This window comes from Pleurodeles waltl, chromosome 11 (assembly GCF_031143425.1).
Source record: "Pleurodeles waltl isolate 20211129_DDA chromosome 11, aPleWal1.hap1.20221129, whole genome shotgun sequence".
Lineage (NCBI taxonomy): Eukaryota > Metazoa > Chordata > Amphibia > Caudata > Salamandridae > Pleurodeles > Pleurodeles waltl.
Window position 1 is genome coordinate 148,692,052 of NC_090450.1, and position 27,899 is coordinate 148,719,950.

General features: G+C 44.0%; 1 protein-coding gene across 3 annotated transcripts in view; it reads left to right on the top strand.

Annotated features, from left to right (window-relative positions):
* MME (membrane metalloendopeptidase) overlaps positions 1-27,899 on the top strand; it is a 352,340-nt gene that overhangs the window by 288,530 nt on the left and 35,911 nt on the right. For all 3 annotated transcript variants that reach the window (XM_069213314.1, XM_069213315.1, XM_069213313.1), the window contains exons 17-18: positions 12,782-12,840; positions 15,976-16,095. In XM_069213314.1, the coding sequence (XP_069069415.1) occupies positions 12,782-12,840; positions 15,976-16,095 (179 nt within the window). The remainder of the gene's footprint in view (positions 1-12,781; positions 12,841-15,975; positions 16,096-27,899) is intronic.

Consider the following 27,899-nt stretch of genomic DNA (forward strand, 5'->3'; position numbering starts at 1 on the left):
AAAGTTTACCTTAAGACTTAGAGCCTGATCATTACCTTGGCAGAGGGGATTACTCCGTCCATAAAGTGACGGATATCCCGTCCGCCATGTTCATTAGGATATAATGGAACTTGTAATACAGCAGGCAGGATATCCATCACATTTGGGATGGAGTAATTCCCTCCGCCAAGGTCGTAACCAACCCCAGTCTTTTTCTTGAAGATTTTCTTCAGCAAGGCTAAGTCACCAATCTGATCCGACCTCCTTGGAGCCCTCTTCAGATACGTGTCACAGGAGACCTCGGTGAAGAATTCTAACTTCAGGCTTGGTTGATTTTTCAGGATGGAAGTCTTCGTTCAGGCCGAAGCTGAATCTTTATCTGACATCCCTGGAGCTTTCCTCTGATATGCTGCGTGGGAAGTCCCAGCTAACTTTTTACTTTTGGACTTTGTCACTTTTTTTAGAGCTTTTTCTCTCTGACGTCAGTCGACCGTCCACAGCAAGCCTATTTTGAGTCAATGTTGTCAGATTGCCTTTCCAGGAGCCCCCAGTGAAATCCTGGATGTCTGGGGCTCCGATGCTTTTCAGCGGGACGAATGTGCAAGTAAGGCCGAGTCACGGTTGAGGTAAGCCAGAATTGACTCACAATGTCGGGTCGGTCCCTTTATGGAGCTTTTTTCCAAAAGCTCTCCAAACTTCTTGATCTTCTTCCAGAAGATCTTTGAAGGTCCTTTAGGAGTCACAGCTCACCCCAAGGTTCCAGAAGCTCTGAGTTGCTCCGTGAGGGTTAGGACTCCAACTCCCAGAATGCACCTTGTTCAAACTCCAAAATGACCACTGGACAATGGTCAATGGTCAGCTGGTCAGTTTCTTCAGGATTTAACGCAGGGGACTACGGTTAAATATTTTTTACCTGTAGCAAGCAGGGAGTCCCTTCTTGAATCATTTGAAGCCAAGCAAAGTACTTTTTGTGGTGAGGCCCAAGTGTGCAGCTGGTGCAGTCAGTCAGTCCTTTAGAGTGCAGTGCCCAGGTGAAGTTCAGAGGTCCAGTAGGGCAGTCCTTCTTCTTCTGATGTTGTTCCTTGTGGAGAACTGAGGTGTGGGTGCAGCTCTGCCAAATTTATCCTTGCTCCTCGGGTGAAAATCAGGGGGGCCAACTATTCAATCACAGGCAGGCCACTACCTTCTTGGATAACCACTTTCTGGGAAGTGTGGCAAAATTCAATTGCAGGGAGCAACATTCTATAAAAATCTAAAGTGGTTGAAACTGATTTTGGTATTTAGGTCTGGCTGAGTCCACACCCCTTTCCTGCCCTCTCCTAATCTAGTCAAGAGAACATCTGGTTGTCTGGGTTTGTAGGAAATGGGGGAGGTCCTGAACTGCTCCAAATGTCCTTCCCTCCTTTGAAGTCGCATTTGGCTGCTTTCCCCCATCCTGTTTTCACCATCTGCTGAGGCAGATTTCCTCCCCAGGCACATTCTTTGTCTTCCGTCTAGGCCACTTCACACCTCATCAAGGGCGCCTGGCCAGGTGGCCAGGGGCTGGCGAACCAGAGAACGGCACTACAGAGCTGACGTTGGCAACTTTCAGGTAGAGTTAGAAAACTCTTTCCCTTAACTAGTTATGTTAAATTCAACAATGGCAAGTTGCTGGATTTATTACAACAATAAGTTTGATACCAAACTTGACATAGGTAGCTCCCTTTGGGACTTTATTAACTAAAATAAAGTCTCCCCATTGTAGCATATGGCACCGATTCACTTCATTTAGGGGAAACAATCCTGGCTATTTTTCCTCACCAGGGTTTATAAAACACTTTCTATAAGGCCCCTGCTTATAGTTACATAGCACCCAGCCCTAAGGGCACTTGAGGGACACTTTAGGTATGACGTATATATACAAATATGGTAGAATAAGACTTTGGAAGTACTTTTGATTCCAAAGTCGAATTTGCATGTAACTTTAGTTTAAAGCAGCCAGCAAGGCAGGCCTCCCTTTAAAATGACATTGGGTACCTCAGCAGTGCACCAATGGGTGCATTACCTATGCTGGGGTCCCGTAACCTACATGCCCTATCAAATACTAGGGTCTTCTTTGGTGGGTTGATACTGCCAATTATAATTAGCCTAATTTGCATATCCTCTTAACACAGAGCACTGGCCCTGGGACTGGTAAGCAGAAGCCAGGGCACAGCCAAGAGTCAGTAACCACCAGTATCTGTCCAAAACGTTTGGGGGTGGCCAGGACAAAAAGAAGGACTTTCTACAATAGCCCCTTAGTGTGTACTCCAGGACGTGTACTAAATCCATGGGAATGAAAATTATTACAATGGATGTCCAAGCATTGTGGCTTTTGCTTGGCAAAACAAAATGAAACAGAAACCAAAGATGAAAACCTGGATTCACCCTGGTTCAATAAAGGCAAGGTTTCTCAACCTAAGTAGAGCCCATTTGCATCATTGAGACACTAAGGGGGTCATTACGAGTTTGGTGGACGGAAAAGGCTGTCCGTTTGGTTGCCACCTTCACGCGAGTCTGTGAGAAAGTAGCCTCTTTCTAGCCTTGTTACCCCCACTTTTGGCCTGTTTGTGAGTGTATGTCAGGGTGTTTTCACTGTCTCACTGGGATCCTGCTAGCCAGGGCCCAGTGCTCATAGTGAAAACCCTATGTTTTCAGTATGTTTGTTATGTGTCACTGGGACCCTGCTAGTCAGGACCCCAGTGCTCATAAGTTTGTGACCTATATGTATGTGTTCCCTGTGTGATGCCTAACTGTCTCACTGAGGCTCTGCTAACCAGAACCTCAGTGGTTATGCTCTCTCTGTACAAATTATCACTAACAGGCTAGTGACCAATTTCACCAATTTACATTGGCATACTGGAACACCCTTATAATTCCCTTATATATGGTACTGAGGTATCCAGGGTATTGGGGTTCCAAGAGATCCCTATGGGCTGCAGCATTTCTTTTGCCACCCATAGGGAGCTCTGACAATTCTTATACAGGCCTGCCACTGCAGCCTGAGTGAAATAACGTTCACGTTATTTCACAGCCATTTACCACTGCACTTAAGTAACTTATAAGTCACCTATATGTCTAACCATTACCATGTAAAGGTTGGGTGCTAAGTTCCTTAGTGTGTGGGCACCCTGGCACTAGCCAAGGTGCCCCCACATCGTCCAGGGCCAATTCCCCGGACTTTGTGAGTGCGGGGACACCATTACACGTGTGCACTATACATAGGTCACTACCTATGTATAGCGTCACAATGGTAACTCCGAACATGGCCATGTAACATGTCTAAGATCATGGAATTGTCACCCCAATGCCATTCTGGCATTGGGGAGACAATTCCATGATCCCCCGAGTCTCTAGCACAGACCCGGGTACTGCCAAACTACCTTTCCCGGGGATTCACTGCAGCTGCTGCTGCTGCCAACCCCTCAGACAGGTTTCTGCCCTCCTGGGGTCCAGCCAGGCTTGGCCCAGGAAGGCAGAACAAAGGACTTCCTCAGAGAGAGGGTGTTACACCCTCTCCCTTTAACAAAAGGTGTCAGGGCTGGGGAGGAGTAGCCTCCCCCAGCCTCTGGAAATGCTTTGATGGGCACAGATGGTGCCCATCTCTGCATAAGCCAGTCTACACCGGTTCAGGGATCCCCCAGCCCTGCTCTAGCGCGAAACTGGACAAAGGAAAGGGGAGTGACCACTCCCCTGACCTGCACCTCCCCTGGGAGGTGCCCAGAGCTCCTCCAGTGTGCTCCAGACCTCTGCCATCTTGGAAACAGAGGTGCTGCTGGCTCACTAGACTGCTTGAGTGGCCAGGGCCAGCAGGTGACGTCAGAGACTCCTTCTGATAGGCTCTTACCTGTGTTGCTAGCCTATCCTCCTCCCTAAGTAGCCAAACCTCCTTTTCTGGCTATTTAGGGTCTCTGCTTTGGGGAATTCTTTAGATAACGAATGCAAGAGCTCATCAGAGTTCCTCTGCATCTCTCTCTTCACCTTCTGCCAAGGAATCGACCGCTGACTGCTCTGGACGCCTGCAAAACTGCAACAAAGTAGCAAAGACGACTACTGCGACCTTGTAACGCTGATCCGGCCGCCTTCTCAACTGTTTTCCTGGTGGTGCATGCTGTGGGTGTAGTATGCCTCCTCTCTGCACTAGAAGCTCCAAAGAAATCTCCCGTGGGTCGACGGAATCTTCCCCCTGCAACCGCAGGCACCAAAAGACTGCATCACCGGTCCTCTGGGTCCCCTCTCAGCACGACGAGCGTGGTCCCTGGAACTCAGCAACTGTGTCCAAGTGATTTCCACAGTCCAGTGACTCTTCAGTCCAAGTTTGGTGGAGGTAAGTCCTTGCCTCCCCATGCTAGACTGTATTGCTGGGTACCACATGATTTGCAGCTGCTCCGGCTCCTGTGCACTCTTCCAGGATTTCCTTTGTGCACAGCCAAGCCTGTGTCCCAGAACACTCTAACCTGCAGTGCACGACCTCCTGAGTTGTCCTCCGGCGTCGTGGGACCTTCCTTTGTGACTTCGGGTTAGCTCCGGTTCACTCTTCTTTGTAGTGCCTGTTCTGGCACTTCTGGAGGTGCTGCTTGCTTCTGAGTGGGCTCCTTGTCTTGCTGGGCGCCCCCTCTGTCTCCTCACACAATTGGCGACATCCTGGTCCCTCCTGGGCCACAGCAGCATCCAAAAACCCTAACCGCGACCCTTGCAGCTAGCAAGGCTTGTTTGTAGTCTTTCTGCACGGAAACACCTCTGCAAGCTTCTTCACGACGTGGGACATCCATCCTCCAAAGGGGAAGTTCTTAGTTCTCTCCGTTCTTTCAGAATCCACAGCTTCTACCATCCAGTGGCAGCTTCTTTACACCCACAGCTGGCATTTCCTGGGCATCTGCCCACTCCCGACTTGATCGTGACTTTTGGACTTGGTCCTCTTGTTCTACAGGTACTCTTGTCCGGAAATCCATCGTTGTTGGATTGCTGGTGTTGGGCTTCCTTGCAGAATTCCCCTATCACGACTTCTGTGCTCTCTGGGGAACTTAGGTGCACTTTGCACTCACTTTTCAGGGTCTTGGGGTTGGCTATTTTTCTAACCCTCACTGTTTTCTTACAGCCCCAGCGACCCTCTACAAGCTCACATAGGTTTGGGGTCCATTTGTGGTTCGCATTCCACTTCTAGAGTATATGGTTTGTGTTGCTCCTATACCTATGTGCTCTCATTGCAATCTATTGTGACTGTACATTGCTTGCATTGCTTTCTATTGCTATTACTGCATATTTTTGGTATTGTGTACATATATCTTGTGTATATTTGATATCCTCATACTGAGGGTACTCACTGAGATACTTTTGGCATATTGTCATGAAAATAAAGTACCTTTATTTTTAGTATGTCTGTGTATTGTGTTTTCTTATGATATTGTGCATATGACACCAGTGGTATAGTAGGAGCTTTACACGTCTCCTAGTTTAGCCTCAGCTGCTCTGCTAAGCTACCCTTTTCTATCAGCCTAAGCTGCTAGACACCTCTTCTACACTAACAAGGGATAACTGGACCTGATGCATAGTGTAAGTACCCCTTGGTACCACTACAAACCAGGCCAGCCTCCTACAGAGTCTCATTAGGAGTTTCCCCCTGGCCCTGCGGGAAACAGCCCACAACATTGACACTGTCTCATAATTGAGCCAGCGGCAATGCTGAGGTGCGTAGAGTGCACCACCACTGTCACGCTATTCACTGTCTGCAAAGTGGCGTAGGCAGTGAAAGCTGTAGTTTCAGGCCCCTTGTGCACCGGCCTGCCCCGTGTGCAGTCAGTATGTGAGTGTTAGAAATGGGGTCTTTGGTTGACAGTCAGGTTACCACCTGTTCAAGCAAGGACCCTCACTCGAGTCAGGGTAAAAGAGAATCGCCCTCAGCTAACCCCTGCTTATCCCCTTGGTAGCTTGGCAGAGCAGTAGGCTTAACTTCAGAGTGCTAGGTGTAAAGTATTTGTACCAACACACAAAACAACTTAATGAAACCACCAGAAAATGACACAACACAGGTTTAGAAAAATAGGAAATATTTATCTAAACAAAACAAGACCAAAACGATGAAAATCCACAATACACAAGTCAAGTTATCAATAAAAATGCAAAAAGAGTCTTTAAGTAGTTTCAAACACACACTAACGCTGTCAGCGTGAAAAGGTACCTTGGGTGCGTCAAAAATAACCCCGCCCCTTAGAGTGCACGTCAAAAAGGGCTTACGATGTGTTGATTCCACTCATGAGCGGGACCTTGTGTCATTTCTCCTTTCGCAGGGTCGGGCGGGTCGTTTCTTCTATCCGCAGGATAGCGATGTGTCGATTCAATCAGCACTCTCGGGTCCGGGCAGGCCTTGCGTTGTTTTTCCACGCCCAGTGGTACTTGAGTCGAAAATCCAGCCGCACGATGATCTCAAAACCCCGCAGCATGGGTTGTGATCTCCCAGCCTCAGTCAGTGATGCTGCACGTCATTTCTCCTGCTCCGTGTGTCGATTCTTCAGTCACGTTTCCTGTGAGCATCGAGTCTCAGCTGCGGAGCTGGCGGCATGTCGTTTCTTCAGCTGCAGATAGGAGTTGCATCGATCTTTTCCCCGCACGGCGATCTGTGCGTGGATTTCCTTGACTTTAGGCTGCCAGCTTCTCCTTTCAGGGTCCCAGGAACTGGAGGGGCACAACAGGGCAGAGTAGGAGTCTCTCCAGAGACTCCAGGTGCTGGCAGAGAGAAGTCTTTGCTGTCGATGAGGCTTCAAACAACAGGAGGCAAGCTCTAAATCAAGCCCTTGGAGATTTCTTCTCAAGCTGGAAGACACACAAAGCCCAGTCTTTGCCCTCTTATTCTGGCAGACACAGCAACTGCAGGATAGCTCTACAAAGCACAGTCACAGGCAGGTCAGCTCTTCTTTCTCAGCTCTTCAGCTCTTCTCCAGGCAGAATGTCCTCTTGTTTCCAGAAGGGTTTCTAAAGTCTGTGGTTTTGGGTGCCCTTCTTATACCCAAATTCTCCTTTGAAGTAGGCCTACTTCAAAGTAAAGTCTCTTTTGAATGTGAAATCCTGCTTTGCCCCCGCCAGGCCCCAGACACTCACCAGGGGGTTGGAGACTGCATTGTGTGAGGGCAGGCACAGCCCTTTCAAGTGTGAGTGACCACTCCTCTAGTCCCTCCTAGCACAGATGGCTCATCAGGAAATCCAGTCTACACCCCAACTCCCTTTGTGTCACTGTCTAGTGTGAGGTGCACCCAGCCCAACTGTCAAACTGACCCAGACAGGGAATCCACAAACTGGCAGAGTCACAGAAGTGGTATAGGCAAGAAAATGCTTACTTTCTAAAAGTGGCATTTTCAAACAGACAGTCTTAAAATCAACTTTACTAAAAGATGTATTTTTAAATTGTGAACTCAGAGACCCCAAACTCCACATGTCCATCCGCTCCCGAAGGGAATTTACGCTTTAATCAGATTTAAAGGTAGCTCACATATCAAGCTATGAGAGAGACAGGCCTTGCAACAGGGAAAAAGTAATTTAGCAATGTTTCTCTGTCCAGACATATACAAAACGTTACTATAAGTCCTACCTTAACCATACACTGCACCCTGCCCTTGGGGCTACCTAGGGCCTACCTTAGGGTTATCTGACATGTAAGAAAAAGGAAGGTTTAGGCCTGGCAAGTGGGTACACTTGCCAAGTCGAATGTACAGTTAAAACTGCACACACAAACATTGCAATGGCAGGTCTAAGACATGGTTACAGAGCTACTCAGGTGGGTGGCACAACCAGTGCTGTAGGCTCACTAGTAGCATTTGATTTACAGGCCCTGGCACCTCTAGTACACTTTACTAGGGACTTACTAGTAAATGTAAATCAAATATGCCAATCATGGATAAATCAATTACATACAATTTACACAGAGAGCATATGCATTTTAGCACTGGTTAGCAGTGGTAAAGTGCTCAGAGTTCAAAAGCCAACAGCAACAGGTCAGAAAAAAAAAGGAGGCAGGAGGCAAAAAGATTGGGGATGACCCTCCATAAGCAAAAAAGTCCAACAGTGAGTCTCTGAGTGGGTCTGTGAGTAGGTGCATGGGTGTATGAGTGAGTGAGTGCATCAGTGAGTGGGTCTGTGTGGGTGTGTGATTGTACCAGTAGCTGTTTGAGTGACTTGGCCATGAAGGAACCTCACCTGCCCTTTTATCCAACAAGAGACCACAGTTTTGCACAAAATATTTACCCAAGTAGAGTTCTTTCTGCATCTTTGGGTAAATGTCCAGTACGTATTCTACACTACAGCTGCATAGAGCACCATTGGGTTTCGCGGGGATTCACCTAGCGGCAGTCAAGAAAAAGGGAGGGGTCAAAAAAAGTGTGCTTCCCATATTAATTATCAAAGACTCTTTAAGTCACTCCTGCAGCCCGAACCACTTAACAGAATTATACCAAATTTAGCCGAAAGGTAGCTTTTGATCCTCAGATGAGTCTTTGTGTTTTTGGTGTTAATCCCTTCAGAAGTTTAGGAGAAATTAAAGGAAATCAAAACTTGTATATCTAGGGTTGCGACAAATTTTCAAATACTGACAATCTCATGCAGAGATCTGGTTGGCTGCCAACACTTTAACCAGGAAGTTTTTGGAACCATTTTAGGACTCAGCTTAAACCGAGTCTAAAAAAAAAAAAAGAAAAAAGAAAAAGGGGGCAGAGTACTACATTACTCTACCCCCCTTGCCTTGGTGCAGGGGGCCCTGGGGTAAAAATATTTTTTTTTGTTTAAATATCACAGCAAAAATGCAACTATTCACGAATTTCGCCATGATTTAAAAACGTAAAATGCAAGCACAGTTGCCCACGCTTGCTTTTCATTTTGCCCCCAGGTAAGCCAGATTCCTGGACATTGCCAAAATATAGGAGAGGGCACAGTGGCCCCCCTCCTAGGGATTATCAAAGCCCTGGTGACCATCACCTCCCCAGGGCACTGCACATTATACATGGGGTTGGGCCAACTCGACTGGCTTGTGGCCCAAGGACTGCCACCTCCTTCATGCAAAATTTGTTAAACAAATGCAGGGGTTGCACAAGGCCCTCCTCTCAGCCCAGGGGATCACGCCTCCTCAGGGCAAACGTACTTGAATAAATGTGGGGGTCATGCAGCCCTCCCGGCAGCCCCGGGAACTGCCACCTTCCCGGGGCATTGCACATTATGTATTTTGGCAGACCCACTCAGCCTGGCTGTGCCCTGGGAACTGCCACCTCCCTCGAGAAAATGCACCTACATAAATGTATGGGTCCTGTGCGTCCCCCCCAACAGCCCTGAGTATTGCCACTTCCCCAGGACAAATTTACTTTAAAAACAAAGCGAGGGGGGCAGCTCAGCCTGCCCACGCCCCAGGGACCACCACCTACCTCCCTGGAACAAATGTACCAACATAAATGCGAGGGGGGTCGCTTGGCCCCCCCTGCACCCTTGGGACTACCACCTCCCCAGGGGTCCAGTGTCTTAGTGTGCGATATCTGTCACAGAGCCATAGATTCCCTAAGGACCTCCACCCCCCATGACTGGCTCCTGCTACCTCCCAAGGTGTCCACCCTCAAGAGGTAGCTGTTTGCTCTGCTTGGTGGGAGCTGACAGCTCCCACCAAAAAAACATAACTCTGCTTTCTGCAAGCTCCCGCTTGCTGAAAGTGGAGTTTTCATCTCTTTCCCTGCATGCTAATATGCATGCAGGGAAAGAGATAAAAACATTTCTCCCTCAAGCAAGGAGCTGCTATTTAAAGCCGGCTAGGACCGCAGGGGCCATCAGACTCTCCCTGCGGTCCTGTCACAAATATCATTGCTTGTGTGGCACTTTGAAGTCATTCTATGGAGAGACCATAGAATGAATTCAAAGGAGCAGACAAGCAAGATGTTCAGTCCAAATGTTATACATTATAATGCACAGCAGAACGGACTCACCTCTGCCCTACTGGTAAAAATCTTGGACTTATTCTTTGTGATGGAACATTGAAGCCTTTATGTCCAGCAAAATAATTGGGTTGCGGCCAACTCTCTATAACAACCCAGCCATGCGCATGGTCAAAGACTGTGCACAGCACGGAGTTGATTGGTTATAGGAGGTTGGCCGCAGGGCTTGGCCGCAGCGGTTGAATTAACATATACTAATTAAAGTTACTTTATGTTAAAAAAATAGAAATTCACTGAAAAAAGTAAAGGTTACAGGAATGTTATAGTTAGGAAGTAAAATAAAAAAATAAAAATTCACTTAGAAAACCAAGGGTTACAGGGACGTTATAGTTAGGCTCACATTTCAAGCATACTAAACCATAGAAATTAACCTGTTATCTCAAGTAACTATAACATGTGACCTAAAGTAACTATAACTCGCACCCTTTCTATGTTCTGCTAATTACTCCACAAATTACAGTACTCATGACATATTTGATAATGTAATTGATAATAGCAATCTAATATTTGCAGTAAGATTTTTGAATAAAAAAACTGTGCATGGCAGGGGCACGAGTTATAGTTACCTTAGGATACCAGTTAAAGGTACTTGAGCTAACACTAACTTTAACAGGTGAATTTCTTTGGTTTTGTATGTTTAAAATGTAAGCCTAACTAAAATATCACTGTAACCTTATACATCAACCAAGCTGACATTTGTGACCGTCTTTGAAGCTACTGAAAATAATTATTTTCTTTTGGTATTTGATATCTGCACATCCTTTCAAGATGTACAGCCTGGCAAACACCAAAGAGAGAGAATGATAAAAAAAAAAATTGCTATGTAATGTGCAGTACGAAAGCAGCTCCAATTTTTTTTTCCATTATTCAGAATCCAATGAAGCTAGTGTCGGCAAAAACGTTTAATGCTTTCATCAAGGATGATCGGTTTTGGCTGAAGATTTCTCGAGACAGTCAGCCACCATAAAGCAACTCACGGTCTCTCAGCATGTTTTGAATCATGGGTCTTAATTGTGATATCTATACATCCTGAAAGAATACGTGCCTGTTCGCCAATATTGCATAATGTCAAACCTAATTAAGAATGAAGTCACATACCACGTTCAAAGAAATAGTTTAAATCGCATGATTTTATGTACAAAGGTTTCATGTATTCTGCAAACAAAAACTATCCACCCAATTCCACTGTTCCCTACCTCAGCTCATGCTACCACACAGTATGGCCCACTGTGACTGAATTTTGGGTCTCATGTATAAAATATTCTAATGATCGCAAACTCTCAAAGTCAGTAAACTACAGGGTTTCTGACCCCGAAACACATCTTAAATGTACTAAACTCAAGTAATAACTCTGAAAAGCTTTCCTGAATCGTTAAATGAGTTTAGAGAAGTATAAGGAATAAGTATTTGGGAGTGGCGTTTTAAGGGCATCCCATTCAAATACTGATTCCTTGAGATATGTATTAATGATTTGTAACCAAAATCCATACGCAAAGCATTAATATTTTACTACCACCTCAAAGAAGATAGTAACCCATCCGTTAACAGGAAGGGGTCGCAGGGAAACCTTCCCCTTTGGGAATGTGGATAAAAACATCTATAAGAAAGTGGTCCATGGAACCAGTGCCAGCTCAAAAACAAAGTTTGTAAAATGTTTTACTTTATTGTAAATGCATCCTAATGTCCTTTAAGGAAATGTAGTTGAATTTTCAAAAAACTATTTCTTTATTTCAAAGCAGTCACATACATGGTGGTCTACTGATGCCAGTGGGCAACCATGACTGTGACTGTAGCCAATGGTAGTTGGTCGCAATTCGCAACCTACCTCAATAATATTGATATGGTAGGGCAATTTGCGACACACTAAGATTTGGTATTTTGGGAACTGGCCTATCAGCACATAGGTCGGTTGGCAAAATACAAATGCATTTTGTAAAAGTTAGTGCGCTAATTGTGACCACTTTTAAAGAATGCATTTTTCGAACATGAGGCCCTACATAACTTTCTGCTGCCACTGTCTATCCAGTACTCTTTGATGGAGTGCTTAATTTGTGGTAGTGTTTGCAGTTGAGGTCCAGCACTCACTGTGGAGGATCAGGACGTATTGCTCATCATAGGATATCACCCAAAGAAACAGAGGGGTGGCAGAAAAAAGAGAAAGACTGATGAAGAGAAAACTTAGGAAAGAGTAAAAAAGGGAGAAAGAAGCGAGTGAAAAGAATATGCCTGAGTGAGATAAGCAGGTTTGAAATGTAGGAATGAGAAATAAGAGATGCCGTGGAATTAAGAGTAGGAAGTCTTGTGATTCTGCAGCCCCCTTAGAAAAAAACTTTGGACTCCTGCACTAAAACTTTTTTAATTTAGTTTTTGGGTGAAATTAGGCACTTAAAAGAAAAAAAAACATTGTGGTGATCGATAGACAAAAGAGATTAGATGTTTGACGGACATGTCATGAAATATGTTTGACGATGTGTCTCTCGTCCTAGTCACAGCTTAAAATGCATTCCCGAGTTCCCTCAGTTTCCACATATAACACCACTATCAGGTAACCATAACTCAAACCTGGTATGAAGCAATTCTAATATCTGTGGCTATTGAACATAATGCTTAAAGTTTAGCCTGCTAACTTAAAATGCCCCAAAAATGCACCACATCCTTTTCACGTTTTTCCTCTGGTGGTCTACTAAATGCACCACATTATTCTTGTTTATATTTGTGTAATCTATTTAAACGTTTTCAGAGACGATGGAAAAATTCAATTTACTTTCAGTTTCTGTTTTCGGAATACAAATTCTCTAACAATGCATATTGTTTTATATTTGCAGGTGGATTACGGGAGCTGCTGTAGTTAATGCCTTTTATTCTCCAAGCAACAATCAAATAGGTGAGAATTAGAGATGTTGCAATTCTATTCGTTTTTTTAACATAGCAGGTCACATCACTGGCTGTACCTTCAGGGAACCATGGGTCGCACGTACTGATAGGGCCGTCGATTTGGGTAGTATAAAACTGGATGCAATAGACAAATAACTGAGTGAGCTAATGAAAAAGCTTTAGAGAGGTGACAATGGAGTCCGACATTAAGCATTAGTGGGTGGATCTGTATTTGAATGTCTAGCCAGCAGACCTGAGTTTCAAAGTAGGGCTGAAGGCCAGTGAATTTGAGGCTTGTCATAGGTATGACTGAAAACGAAGTTTTTAACAATATTTCGGATCTGCTAAAGTCCGTTTCCAATCTAAGATGTGATGGTAGAAAGTTCTAAAGAAATGATCCATAAGTGTGACTGGTGTTTCACTAAATTTCAAGCAGCAGAGTGGTCCGATTGACCAGAAATACTGATGCATGGATCTAAGACTTCTTGACAGGAGCTAGTGGATGCACCACTTAGCCAAGTAGTCTGGTGATTTACCATGTAAATGTTAATGAATGAGCTAGAGGGCTTTGAATGTTGTATGTTTTGTTATACAGAGCTGTTTGTTAGCCTGAACTACTATTTTTAATATATATCATGTTGTCTTGGCATCAATCCTTTGCTCATGATTGAGTGACTTTGTAGTCTGCCTCGGTTGTCTCTTTTTGATTCAATGACTTTCCTCCCCTTTCTAGTGTTTGACTAATCCAGGAGCATTTCAGTCTCACAGTGTTCTGATTTTTGTGACTTCATTGGAGTGCATGTGCTTTCTATCTCTTCCATGGTGCTGCGTCCAAACTCTCCCTCAGCCTGACTATTTTTCTTTTTTTAACTCTCTATATTTTTTTTTTACATTTTGGAGGAGGCAGGCGCTGCAATGTTCTTCTGGCTAATCCTTTCTTAATATGCACTTTCACACATTTCTCTTTTTTTTTATTTGTTACTCGAAGAATGACACCTGCAATTTTGGAATGGTAAAAATTGAATGGTAAAAAATATTATGGCAACTGCACATGCATGTATGTGCATACTTGATAACACAAGTGTGCACTTCACAATACACGTATGTGCATGTGTTATGCGAGCAAGCATCATCATGCATCCTTCGTGACACCTGTGGACATGTGCTATGATACTTGGCAGCCATCTTGGTACCCATGCATGTTTCTTCCTGTCGGTCTAAATAAGCATTGGCAAAACAAATACATTCACTACTTTTAAATCATTGTTTTCTTGCCAGAATGCATTTTTATTTTTGTGCATCATTTTGTAATTTAGGTTTTGACGCTGGAGAAGTTTTTTCTAAAATTTCTCAAGTTTGTGAAAATGCAGTCCCAGCTATGCACATCCGAATGTTCCTGTTCTCACAAAAACATCATAGAAAAGATGTGCACTTAATTCGTTTTCATTTGAATAAATCATCGCACACATATTTGTAGGTTACTGTACAACCCCAGGCTTAGACCTGAGGGAGCTACTGAAATCTCAAGCCAGACACCAGGTTCTGACTCATCTCCAGGTACTCTTGGACCCTTGAGCTAAAAACACCCTGAGATTTCTTGTGGCATTTGACTGTCCCATGTTGTAAACTCATGCTCAAAGAATTAACCACAAAGCAGTAATCTTTGATGCAAAATGAGCACAAGACAGAGATACCCATCTAGTAGCTGAATTGCACAATGTGAAACTAGAAAATCTGGAATCATTCCCAGACTCCCTGCTTGAACAAGTTGTGTAATCCTAGACAATTCATTTCACAAAGCCTCCTTTTTCTTCATTAGCATAAATGAGATGGCCTTTACATGCGTGAGGTCGGGACGTGTGCTGTTTAAAATCCTATGACCTTTGATTTACTAGATTAAAATGTTGATCCATCTATGGTTAGCAGTGATTTAATCTGAAGTTTTAAGGTGAAATGCATTTACGTGTTAAAAAAATACACATTTTTAAAGCGACTATCACATTTTGACATGATGTTTGTTGAATAATGTTCTTGCCAACTATTTTCAGGTCTCGAATCATGCACGGGCCTGTACATTCAGCCTCGACCTTTGCCTCGGTTCTGGCCAAAAACTCTATTAATATGCTGGATTGGCCACCTCTACTCAAGCTGCAGCAAGAGTGACTAGGTTTCATTGTTGCTGCAGACAGCCTATCAGACTGACTGCCAGGCCATGACTCACTCAGTGATAACTATGGAGGGAGTGTCCTGCCCCATACACCTCCCTTGAAACTACGTCCCTGAACTTACATTTAATAATACCAGAAGACTAGGTAACTGTTGTGGTTTAGGATTCCGGTTTGGACTGAGACTTCCCTTGGAAATGAGCTATTTCTAGGGAATCTGAATGTCCTCCTCACGATCCCCCGGCAATACTTCATTCTCCTTCGCACTTTCAGCCACAACGTTTGGCTTTTTTCCAGCAGCTGAAATCTCCAGGGCAAAGACAGTAGGGCCATGGTATTTCCACACACCTTGTTGTTTGTTTATTGGGCTAGTAACTGTCACCGGCCACGCTGGGAACTTAAATGCCCCCATAAAGAGGTCACAAGGTGACTTCATCATTACTACCTAATTAAGTGTGCTTACAATCTAGATGTTTAAACTCCTTCTTCTTTGTTGTCTTCAATCAGTGCCTGTGAACTACAAATAATGCATAACATCGAATAATACCATGCTGTTAGTCGAAAACAGACTCTTGCGTGTGCAGTTTTAGAGTGAGAGTAATCATACCATGCTGAGCAGTTCCAGAAGCATCTCAAGCTCGTTTACATTTATTTTGTGGTCATAACCGGTAGCATCTGCAGAGCTAACCTCTGCAGTCTGTCCCTCATTAATGTTCATGGCCTCGCGAGACACCGTTTGTGCTGTGGAGTTCCTGCCGCGCGGTCATTAAAACTGTAAAGGTTGATGATTACATGATTCCCAATCAGGCCTACCTTTTCGGTTCCAGGAACCTGGTTGTCGACGGTAAACGCAGCAGCGGTGCGGCCTTTGCACATAATCATAAGAACCTTTCAAATGAGGTCATGAAAAGTGAGACAAATTATTGTGTGAAATGTTCAGGGAAACGTGACTGATTCTTAATTAATCTTTTCTTCCTAAGTGTTTCCGGCTGGTATTTTGCAACCGCCCTTCTTTGGTGCATCTCAGCCCAAATCTCTTAATTACGGTGGCATAGGAATGGTAATCGGCCATGAAATTACACATGGATTTGATGACAACGGTAAGATTTCAGTTTTTTTTATTTTTATTTGTGCTAATTATGGGTGGACTTTTTCCAGATTTAAGTCTAGATCGCTAACAGGGGAAACAACAGGGCGGATAAATACTCCAGTTTTCAAATATACAGTTTCGGCACTGTTATCTGTACTTTGTAAAGTGCATTATTTGTCATTCATTGTCCCTTTGGCGCTGTGGGTCTAAGTAGTCTCAGGGACGGCTCCCTCACAGTGGCGAAGTAGCGTCGCCCACCTGGCTAAGCTAGGAGATGAACGATAAAACGATATTTAATTATCGTTTTATCTTTCATTTGCTGGCTCAGCCAGCCCCGTGTCAGGGTGGGGATGGGGATGGCTGGTATGCTGCTCCATGGGAGGAGGGAGGCGGGAGGAGTGGAGTGCATTAACACACATGCACACTTAGGTTTCTCCAGTCTGGAGTGTACACAGCTGAGCTGGAGAAACTGAATAGAACACAGGGTTGTGTCTGAGCAGAAGTTCAAGCCGCTCAGACCAATTCTGGCGCTGCTTTCATGTTAGGTTTAGCATGAACGTAGTGCCAGAATTGCTGGGGAGCCTCTGCTGGTGTCCCAGCCAATGCTAGGACTGCAGAAGAAGACCGGAGGAACAAAGCAGCAGGAGGCAACGGGAAAAGGTACATTTTTTTATTATTATTACTTTTTAAAATTTGTGCCCCCCTGGTCTTCCTCCCTCCCAGCGCTACTCCCGTTGACATTTAAGGTGGTCACCGCTGAGTCTCACAGCACCCAGAACTGATAACACTACACTATTCAGTCTAATTGCACTATGGCTAGGGGAGAGCCTTTCTCCCTCACACTTTGTCACTCTTCTCTACTGTTAGACCTGACAGCCTTAGAGTGGTCACCCCTAACTTTTTGCCTGCCTCCGTCCACTTTTTTAACACTGTTTTGCTGGTTTTAGGACTATGCGCACTTTTACCACTGCTAACCAGTGCGAAAGTACATATGCTCTCTCACTTAAAACATGGTGACAGTGGCTCATACCCAGTTAGCTTATTTAATTTACTTGTAAGTCCCCAGTAAAGAGAACTACATGTGCCCAGGGCCTGTAGATTAAATGCTACTAGTGGGCCAGCAGCACTGGTTGTGTCACCCACATAAATAGCTCCATGACCATGCATCAGGCCTGCCACTGTAAGGCCTGTGTGTGTGTGCAGTTTCACTGCCACTTCGACTTGGCATTTAAAAGTACTTGCCAAGCCCTAAACACCCCTTTTTCTACATATGTCACCCCTAAGGTAGGCCCTAGGTAACCCATAGGACAGGGTGCTATGTAGGTAAAAGGCAGGACATATACCTGCGTAGTTTACATGTCCTGGTAGTGTAAAAATCCTAAGTTCCTTTTACCTGCTGTGAGGCCTGCTCCTTTCATAGGCTAGCATTAGGGCTGTCCTCATATACTGTGTGAGTCGTAGATTCTGATCTGACAGAAGTAACAGGGTCATCTTTAGTATGGCCAGAATGGTGATACAAAATCTTGCTGTCTGGTGAAGTTGGATTTAATATTACTATTTTAGAAATGCCACTTTTAGCATTTGTCTGCACTTAAATCCTTCTGTGCCTTACAATCCACATCTGGCTAGGTTAGTTGACAGCTCCCTTGTGCATTTCACTCAGACAACCCCAAACACAGGATGCTTAGTCACATCTGTACACATCTGCATACTGAATGGGTCTTCCTCGGCTGGGAGGGTGGAGGGCCTGACACTTACATTTGGAAGGACAGTGGCCTGCCCTCACCCAATGGAGTGCCAAACCCCCTTCTGGGTTCCTGGCAGACAGAATTGAACTGAAAGGGGTTCTTGTGCAGTTCTAAGCGACTCCTTGAAGTCTCCCCCACTTCGAAGGCACATTCGGGTATTTAAACCGGGTCTCTGTCCCTACCAACTCAGACACGCCTTGACAAGATACCTACTGAGAAAGGAAATCTGAACCAGAACCTGCAACCTGCTAAGAGAAGCTGCATGGCTGCCCAAAGGACTCACCTGACTGCTTTGCTGTAAAGGACTGCTGCCTTGCTGTTGCGCTGCTGCTTTCCTGCCCTATGGCTCTGCTGAGAAGTCCTCTCCAAGAGCCTGGATTGAGCTTGTTTCTTGAAGTCTCAGGGCCAAAAACCTTAATCTCTGCAAAGAACTTATTGTGTGGCGAACATCGACACACAGCCTGCCATAATCAATACACAGCCTGCCCTACAGTGAGAAAATCACTGGAACGCCGAACCAGAATGACGCTGCCCAGCTCACCAAGTGGAAATCAATGCAGCACCAGTGTTGCAACCAGAAGTTTGACGCACAGGTCACTAAATCAGCGCATAGCCAAGCCAGAATGATGCAGCCTGGCTTCCTGCGAGAGGAATCGATGCAGCGCCTGCCGTGCGACAGAAAGTTCCCTGCATCGCCCACGGATCGATGCAGCTCCTATGACTTCGTCCTGCACACCCAGGATTTCTCCCCATCATCCCCGGGGCTTCCAAATACCCCGCAACCCGAAGAGAATCCAAGTCTGCGTGCCGGAAATCGATGCAAAGCCCTTGCTGCGTGGAAAATTATTGACGCATCGTCTGTCTGAGCCTGGAGAAACCAACGCTCACCTCACCATTTTCCACTCATCTCTTGGAGAAGGAAAATCATCAATCCTTGAAGAGGTTTCTTTCTTGCTTTGAGACTTTCATTGCAGTGAGCATCTACTTGGTTGAAAACCTTTACTTAAAATGAGATAAACACTTCAATAATTCTGATTGCATTCCATGGGCTACTAATGCCCACCCTGTGTGAGCACCTTCATTAATGAACCTCTGGAACAAAACGCTTCTTCTAAGGCATCAACTTGCTGGACAGGCAAGGCCCCCTGCCTTGGGAATGGGTACCTTGCTACAGCATCTCATGACATAGGCTTTGCATCAGTGTAGTGAGACTTCCGCATGAATCAGCTAGTAATCCATATTCATGGGTCAACGGCGAGCCCTAAAATTAAAATAAGCACTGAGGGTGGTAAAAAAAAAAAAAAAAAAAAACATCTGTCATGAGAAGGACAGGTATTGGCATGTATAAGTCCAGCAGAAACCTTGCCCACTTCAAACCAGGCAAGAGTGCCAACACTCAACTTGAAGGGATGCACAAACCAGTGGCTTTCAGATCCATTTTTTAAACCAAAACAACTTACCAATCAAGTTGCTAAATTGTCCTGTATTCCTTTGACTTCAATCACTGTTCGCCAAGTAATAAATTGATGCATTCCATAAAGCAATTGACTACTCAATTAGTGGGATATTGCAAATCATAATTTGATGTAAAACTAAAGCAAAGTTGAATGCATTCACGCTTGCCTTGACTGAGTACATTGGGGTTTTCTTCATCACTTGTTCCCCACTTTGATCATATGTCATCATTGATGTCTTGCTCTGTACTCTCTTGGAGTGTACACTGGAGTCCTTTTGTTCCCACAGCAGGAACTCACTTAGCTTGATTTTGTTGACCATGTCTGGGGCAGTTGGTGCACTTCACCTTCATTAAGCCTTGGCTGATTCTGACCTCCGCCGGATGCTTTTTTCTCTTGTATCACATAACTTTGTACCAGCCCTTTCACTTGTTGCATACAAATATGGTTCTTTTTGGATTCATCCCTGGTTTCAAATTGCCAGTGATCCCCTGTCACCCTGAGGTGTTGCCTTTCTGCACATTTGTTTCATATAATTGCCTCCTATCTCCTATTAACCCTTTCTAATTCTGGTATTTTCCAAGACCTTTTGATTTTACTAAAATAATTTGTCTAATATACTTACTTAAAGGAACTTTCAGCCACTTCTGTTCACCTGTTGGTCTGTTGCTGTGTCATTCTCATTTTGTTTCAGCACACTGCAGAATACAGAAATGGCACAACCTTATTAACGTCTGGTTAACGTCATTTTGATGACTTCATTTTCCTCTTTCCCAATGAACTCATCTGCAAACAATGTAGTTTAGTTCTCTTTAGTGCCAGTGTTGCCTGATGTAATAGTAGGATGCATTCGAAGTGAGCACAGGGCACAATCCAGCTTTATCAATTTCTATCTCCTTCCAACATGGTTGTAAATTCCTTTAGAAGTGCACTGCTGTTATTTCACAGCTTACCCTCTTGTGTTCCTGGACTTAACCAATGTATTTTTAATGAACTTTGCCCTGGAAGAAAAGCAAAATTAACTGTGTTTTTATATGCAGCACACCTGTAACAGTTTCAGTTAAACATAGGTGGGGTGTAATTTGGATTTTAGTATCCAACATTTTGTACTGTGGAATTTCTTTCTTTCTTTCTTTCTTTCTTTCTTTCTTTCTTTCTTTCTTTCTTTCTTTCTTTCTTTCTTTCTTTCTTTCTTTCTTTCTATCTTTCCCATGGTAATGTGTACTTTATTGAGACCAGAAAAACCCTTTAACGTTCAGGCAATGCCTTTTTTAAATTTAATGAATGCCTAGCAGCGCCTCAAACAATAAAGTTATGCAAAAACCATGACAAAACGAAAAAATAATTGCATAAAGGCTAGAGGCCAATGTTGGACTTATTTGCTTTGCCAATGGTTGGTCTAGGTTGCTTTCTTTTCTGTTTTGGGGCCCTGTCCTAATGGTGACCCTGATCAAGTCAACCATACGGGCCCAAACGATGACTCACTCACAATATAGACTATTTAAGCATTTATATCAATGAAGATCATGATAGGCTTGAGTTATTCAGCAAGTTATGATTCATGATAGCCCACAGATGCTGCAGCCTATTGTTTTCTAGAATGGGTCTATTTGGGTTTACATTCTCTTTGCACCTTACTTGTCACTGAAACACTGCTGCTTTACACCATTTCACGTTCTTAATAAAAAAAGTAATCATTATGTCGAAAAATATTTGTACATTCTGTTTTTTCATCCTTTCTTTATATTTATACATTGTGGCTTACCTTTTAATTTTATTTTAAACTTCCATTTATGTGCAAACGGTTTGTTTTGCTAAATCATTTGGTCCAATTATTTGGCCTTAGGGGTTGGATTTGTTCAAACTCTGATTATCTTGTTATAATTATACTATTCCCAAACAAACCATTGCTTGCCCTGTTCCCTTGGTACTAAAAGAAATGGTTACAACATAAAGCACTTTCTGCCCCCACCTGATGCTATGAAGGTAATAATTCAAAGATAGCTGTGACTGCATACTTCTGCCACCTCCTGCATGCCCATACACATGCATAGCTAATACAAAACATTTTTCCATGAACAACTGTCTAACACCCACAAATGTGCAACACTAATCTTGCCCCGAAGAGAGCCTTTTTAACCAATTTATACCACAAATCCCCTTCTCCAACGTTTTGTGAGAAGCTACTAATGAAATATGTTGAGTTCCACTCTATTGCATTTTCCTCCAGTTAATCAGCCAAACTTTTTTCAGGCACATTGCTATCCCACTGCACTTGTGGGTGTTTCACATGCTAGAAGATGGTGTAATCAGGCAAATACCAGTGATAATTAAATTCTCTGGTATACAGAGGAAGAAAAACCATAAAAGCCAATCCTAAATGCCCCGTCTTTCTGTTAGTGTGTTCCTATCATGATACTCATGACAGTGTTTATGAATTCTTTCTCTCAGAATAGGTATTGCCATTTCCTGATGTGTGTATATCCCTTCTGTTTTGTCATCAACTATACTTTTAACTCACTTTATTGCCAATATCTTATTGTCAATCTGAGCATGCTGGGGTCTGCTTGTTCATATCATCCTATCTGTATCTCTTTCTTCCACTGAGTTTTCTTGTGTTTTCCCTTCCCATGGTTCATGCACGTGTCTCACTAACCCAGTTTAACGTACTATGGGACATGCAAGTCATTATGTTGTCAAAGAGCTAGGAGGCCTCATTGTGTTGCTAAGTAACCCTGGTCACACCTGGTAGATTTCCCTTAGCCCGCTGGTACTGATGGTTTGCCAGCATACCTTCTAGAATGGAGAAAATAGATTGGTGTCCCATGAACTCCCTCTTGAAGTAGCTGACAAAAGATCCTTAAAAGGACTGCAATCGAACCTGTCATAGACAAACGTTTATTGTTGAGCTCCCCTTACCCTTTCCAATGGTTCCGCACACACACACAGCATCCAGGATAGTTTTACTAGAGATTTTTATTATGAACCAACCAACTAACATATTATATAAAATTTATATTGATAAATATTCCACCTGCTGTGGCAATAGCAAAGATAAAGAATGTAAGTAGAATTAAAAGGCTAACATGGTATTTGTATTTCTTTCTCCTACAAAATCCATTATACTAGTTACATTAGTATCTAACAGTCTGCCGTTCGGAGTGGTGGAGTATAGAATCCATATAACTGGTGTCACAGGAACTCTTTCTTAGCTAAAATGCCCACTATTGCATTAGAGGTAAAATAAACAATGATGCCTAAATCAAAACAACATATTGCATTTGGCGTAAATATATACATACATATGTATGCATACATTTTTACATTTATATATTTGCATGGAAGACATACTGCCATAAACAGGTATAAGAAAACACTATGGGGGTCATTATGAACACAGCGGGTTTGCCGTGTTGATGCTGGCGGTCTTATCACAGACCCCCAGCCCCCTTGAGACCCTGCGCCCGAATAATTAACAGTCCGCTGGGCCTGGGGGCAGTAACAGTGTTTCTGCCAGCCAGCCCAGCGGAATGCTGGGCCTGGACATTGCCGACGGCTCCACATGGAGCCGTCGTCAATGCCACAGTGCAGCGGGTGCAGCAGCTCCTGTCACGCAAATCACTGCCCGTAAATCGAGCAGTGACCTGCGCAACAGGGTGTACACAGGGGCCCCTGTACTGCCCATGCCAAGCGCATGGGCAGTGCAGAGGCCCCCAGGGGGGCCCAGTGGGGCCCCGGAGCACCCCTTCCGCCCGCCTTTTTCTGGCAACTGAAACCACCAGGGAATGGCTGGCGGACAAGGGTTCTTTTTCCGGAGGGCAGCGCTGCTTGATAGGTGATCCAATCATTGTATATAGTTGTATCTCATTTACTTAGTGGGAAGGACAGCGTTTCTAAGTCTTTGTAGATCAGTTATACCTTTAAGGACTTTACCATGTTACAGCTCATTTTAAAATGAGCTTTGAGACTGCATTTAGTAATTCAATGTTACATAGCTTTTGCCTCACCTAAACCCACATTATCCTTGTTATGTACACTACTCTCCAAAGCCACTACACATTTTCACGGAAGGAAATCAATCTTTTAAGAGTGTCATTGTGAATACATTAATAGGGTTAGGTATATCTTAGAAGCAGGCGATCTAAGAAAATGGCTCAGAACTCAGAATTAACATATTATCCAGTCATTTTGATAACAATACAAGTGCATAAATAATGAGATGGTATTATTTGCTCAATTCACTGTTATAATTATAAACCACATTTTATTTTTTGAATGTGAATTCCTTTCAAATATAATTTTTTATATATGTATTTTTTCCAATTTTAATGTACGCTGAAGGTTTTATTGTTATAACATGGCACTGGCATCGTTTTAGACATTGTCATAGTAAATCTGAAGTTAGAAAACTTCTAAGTGTAGTTGAAATGCCATATTCTGCACATCCATTAAACTGCATGCTTTAGCCACTTCCTAATTTGGTATCTGTGCATGCTTACTTCTGATACTATCCCATAACCTGTTTGGACTGCAGTGCCCACAGTACTTCAATGGGCCAACTTCAGATACAAAACATAATGAAATTACCAAAATAAGTTAGGTGGTTGGTCTTTTCTGAAAATTACCATCTGCCCCACGTGAGGATAGGTTTGAATACTTGTTGAATGCCAAGATCCTGGACTCTTAGTCTACTGAATGAAGGGTATCTGTGCCTGTACATAGAAACATAGAACAGCAAACCAACATCTGAATTTAAAATAAATGAATTCCTTAATTATAGTCTTCACACTTTTTGGATTCTTTCAAGTGTTCCCCTTCCTTCTTGGCATCATTCCAGTTGATCATTTCCAAACATGTTTTTAAAATGACATGCATCATTTTGTTCCTCGCATGAGTCTCTGCCTCCCAGGCCAGTGTTGTGCATCCCCAGATTCAACACTGAGCCATTTTTTATTTTTATTTCCTCTGTTGAATGTTTTTTAAATTGTGAAATAAAGGTATATTAAGGCTTAGTAACACACTGAAATGTAGGAATATTATGGCATAGGTGTGTCTCTTTCAACAGCACTTTTCTGCTCAGAGAGCACATGACAATCAGCTTGCCAGCCCCACTAACGGATCTCCCAGTTCTTTCTACAAATCATGCCTCTTCTTTTTTCCTCGCTTGGTCCCATCTTGGATAGAGAATGTTCTGAAGCCATCACTGACTGGTTGCATGAAGCTTGGTAAACAAATAATAGTATATTCAAAGGCAGATTGTTAAACAAGCTCTCGTGGGTTTAAGAAGTTGTGCATTTGCTGGAGCTCAGATGGGGAGACATGGCTTGCATGTATGGCTTAAGATTTTTTATGGACTCTCCTGTTTGGTCCTTTTAGTGTTGCAAAGGTATATATGCACAGATTTACAAAATATCTATAGTAGTTTTCTCCCAGAAACTGCAGATTATTTCCTGTGGTTTGTTGAATGTGAATCGTAGGCATTTTTACTCTTTTGTTTGCTTTGACAGAGCCCAGTTTTTGTATTTGGCAGCAACTCTTATTTATCTCTGTGTTGGATCGTGACATTGGTGTTTTAGGGTTCTTCTTGTTCTTTTCAGGATGAACGAAGAGCTCAGCATTGGGCCATTTCCTTTTGGTTTTATTTGCATGTTATGTAAGGTGGCAGTCCAGTAATAGTGTCTAAAATTAGGGACAGCCCATCCACCCCTATCTTTTGGCAGGGCTAAATACTTGAGAGCCCTGCAGACCTTAGTATATGAACATATGAAGCTGCTAGCTACCTCTTCCATATGTCTAAACCAGATTTGCTCAAATTCCAGTGGGATAGGCCCAAAAAGTACAAAGCCCTGGGAGGAAGAGCATCTTGATAACATTACACCACCCCACTAGATTGAGATATAAACTATATATACACTGCAGTTCTCTCTTGGTCTTGGCTAATACTGGGGCCAAATTATTTGCTACAATGGTGTCCACATCTGTTGTGATCTTAACTCCCAAATATTTAACTTACTCAGTTCTTCGCTCATCTTCCAGGTGCACCAGTTCATTGGCAAATACCAGGCACTTTGCTTTGTTTCAAAGGTATCACAAGACCTTACTAAATCTGTTCATCTCCTTCTCAACCTCTATTAGAGTAGCCCCGAGGTCATGCGTTACCAACGTGATGTCATCTGCATAAGATAGTGTCTTCGTGCTCACCCCATGTATTTCTATTGGACTAATTGATGTATTGTTTATTAACACCAGTACCAATGGATCTGTACATAAATCAAAAAGCAAATGAGAGCGGGGGCACCCCTGCCTTGTGCCCCTTAGGATTGGAAAAGCTTCAGATTCCAGCCCAGGTGTTCTTATACAAATCCTGGATAGCCCCAGTGAAGCCAGGATCTATGTTATACTTCCTAAGCACTGCCCATAAATACCCACAATTCACCCATTCAAAGGCCTTTTCCGGATCCCAAAAAATCTGAGACATGGGAACTTTTGGCTACCCCACTTGCATCAAACAAAGCTATTATTTGTAACCATATATATAGGTCTAGGGGCAACACAAACTATATACTAAGAAAATGGAATGTGAATCACAAATTTACCTCTAGACAACTGTAGTGTGTAGACAATCGCTTTGGGGAGTAAGAAAAGCACAAAGGTGATTAAAATACCCCACCCCAGAGCCCAGAAAAGTAGGAGTAAAGTACTGCAAGTTTCCTTAGGACACACTACAGGTGGTGATTAGAGTTACTGCAAGGACCAAGAAAGACTGCAAGCAACAAATGGTGAATTCCTGGACCGGAAGACCTGTAAAGAGAGAAGACCAAGTCCAGAAGTCGCTTAAGATTCCAGGAAGGACAGGAGCCCCTTCCAACCTAGAAGATCGTGCAAAAGAGGATTCTCTAGTTAGAAGAAGTCTGCAGAAGAGCACCATAGAAGATGGATGAGGGTTCCTGCATGTTGCAAAAGATGTCCCATGTAGAGATGTTGGATGCAGGCGAGTTGCAGTGCTGGATTCGTCCAACAAGCCTTGGTTGAAGCAATAACGCAGATTGCATCAAAATGGCGCTGCCTGAACACAGGAGGGACCTGGGGGCCTCAACTCAGACTGCGGAGGCAGAGGGGGCTCCCAACACTGGAGGAAACCCCCAGATGACCAGGCAGCACCCACGGAGGTCCCAGGACACAGGGACAAAGAAGGTGCAAATTGCGGTTGTGGCACCACTACAAAAGATGGTCCCACGCCGCCGCAGAACAACTCAGCAAGTTGAGCTTTGCAGGATAGAGTGCTGTGGACCTGGGCCAGGCTGTGCACAAGGGAATCTTGCAAATAGTGCACAGAGGCCCCAGGAGGTGAAAATGACGCGGTGCACAATGGTACTATTGGAAACAAGGAAGGCAAGTTCTTACCTCCTCCACATTTGGACAGCAGGACCTTAGGACTGTCTGTTTCAAAGGGGTCCACCAACTGTGTACCAAGGAGCATGATCATTGCCAGGAGAGGAGTCCAAGAGCACCGGCCGTCATCTTAGAAGGTGCCTACTGGAGCAGGGAAGTGACTCTGTCACTCCACGGGAGATTTCTTTTGTCCTTTTGGACAGGGAGTCCCCAGAGCGTGCACACTGTAGAAACTGTTGCAATTGCTGGCAGGAACTGAAGTTGCAGAGTCAAAGTAGCCCTTCTGGATACTTTGTTGCGGTTCCTGGAGCAGTCTGCGGTCGATCCGAGGTCAGAGGATGAAGTAGTAGTTGCAGAGGATTCATGATGGAAACTTGCAAGTAGAATCTCAAGAGAAATCCACAGGAGAGACCCTAAATAGCCCTGAGAGGGGGATTGGCTACCTCACAAGGTATGCACTTATCAGGAGGGGTCTCTGATGTCACCTGCTGGCACGTGCCACTCAGAAGCCTCCAGAGGGTCCCCACACCTTGGAAAACAAGATGGCTGACTTGAAGGGACTTATAAGGGCGGGTCCAGTGTGCCTATTGGAATTGGTAAATGAAGCCACTAGCATATAGAGACAAATTTAGAGACAGAGAGAGCATAAGCACTGAAGTTCTGGTTAGCAGAGCCTCAGTGACACAGTTAAGCACTACTGACAACACATACATTAGGCCACAAACTATGAACACTGGGGTCCTGGCTAGCAGACTCCCATTGAAACAGGCAAAACACACTGACAAACAGGGTTTTCACTATCAGCACTGGGGTCCTGGCTAGAAGAATCCCAGTGACACATTAAAAACACACTGAGACACACTCACAAAGAGGCCAAAGTGGGGGGTAACCATGCTAGAAAGAAGTTACTTTCTCACAGAGTTTCCTGGGTACATTATTTAAAAGGGCCTTCCTGGAGCTAGAGAACTAGGACTGGGAATGCGAGATACAGAGGCCCCATTGGTGTCCACTCTTGTTAAAGCAAAATACAAAGGAAGGACTCTGTTGATAGACAAGACCAGCCGAGGGCCGTTATTGTATATTTTTGTAACTTTCTGCTACGACAAGCAGTGTTTGAAAAGGCCCACCCTGACTCTAAGCAAAACTTTGAAGGGGATATCCTTCTTTACCAACCATGACTGCTGTCATACTACTGTAGAGAGACAGTGGAGATTGGGGTA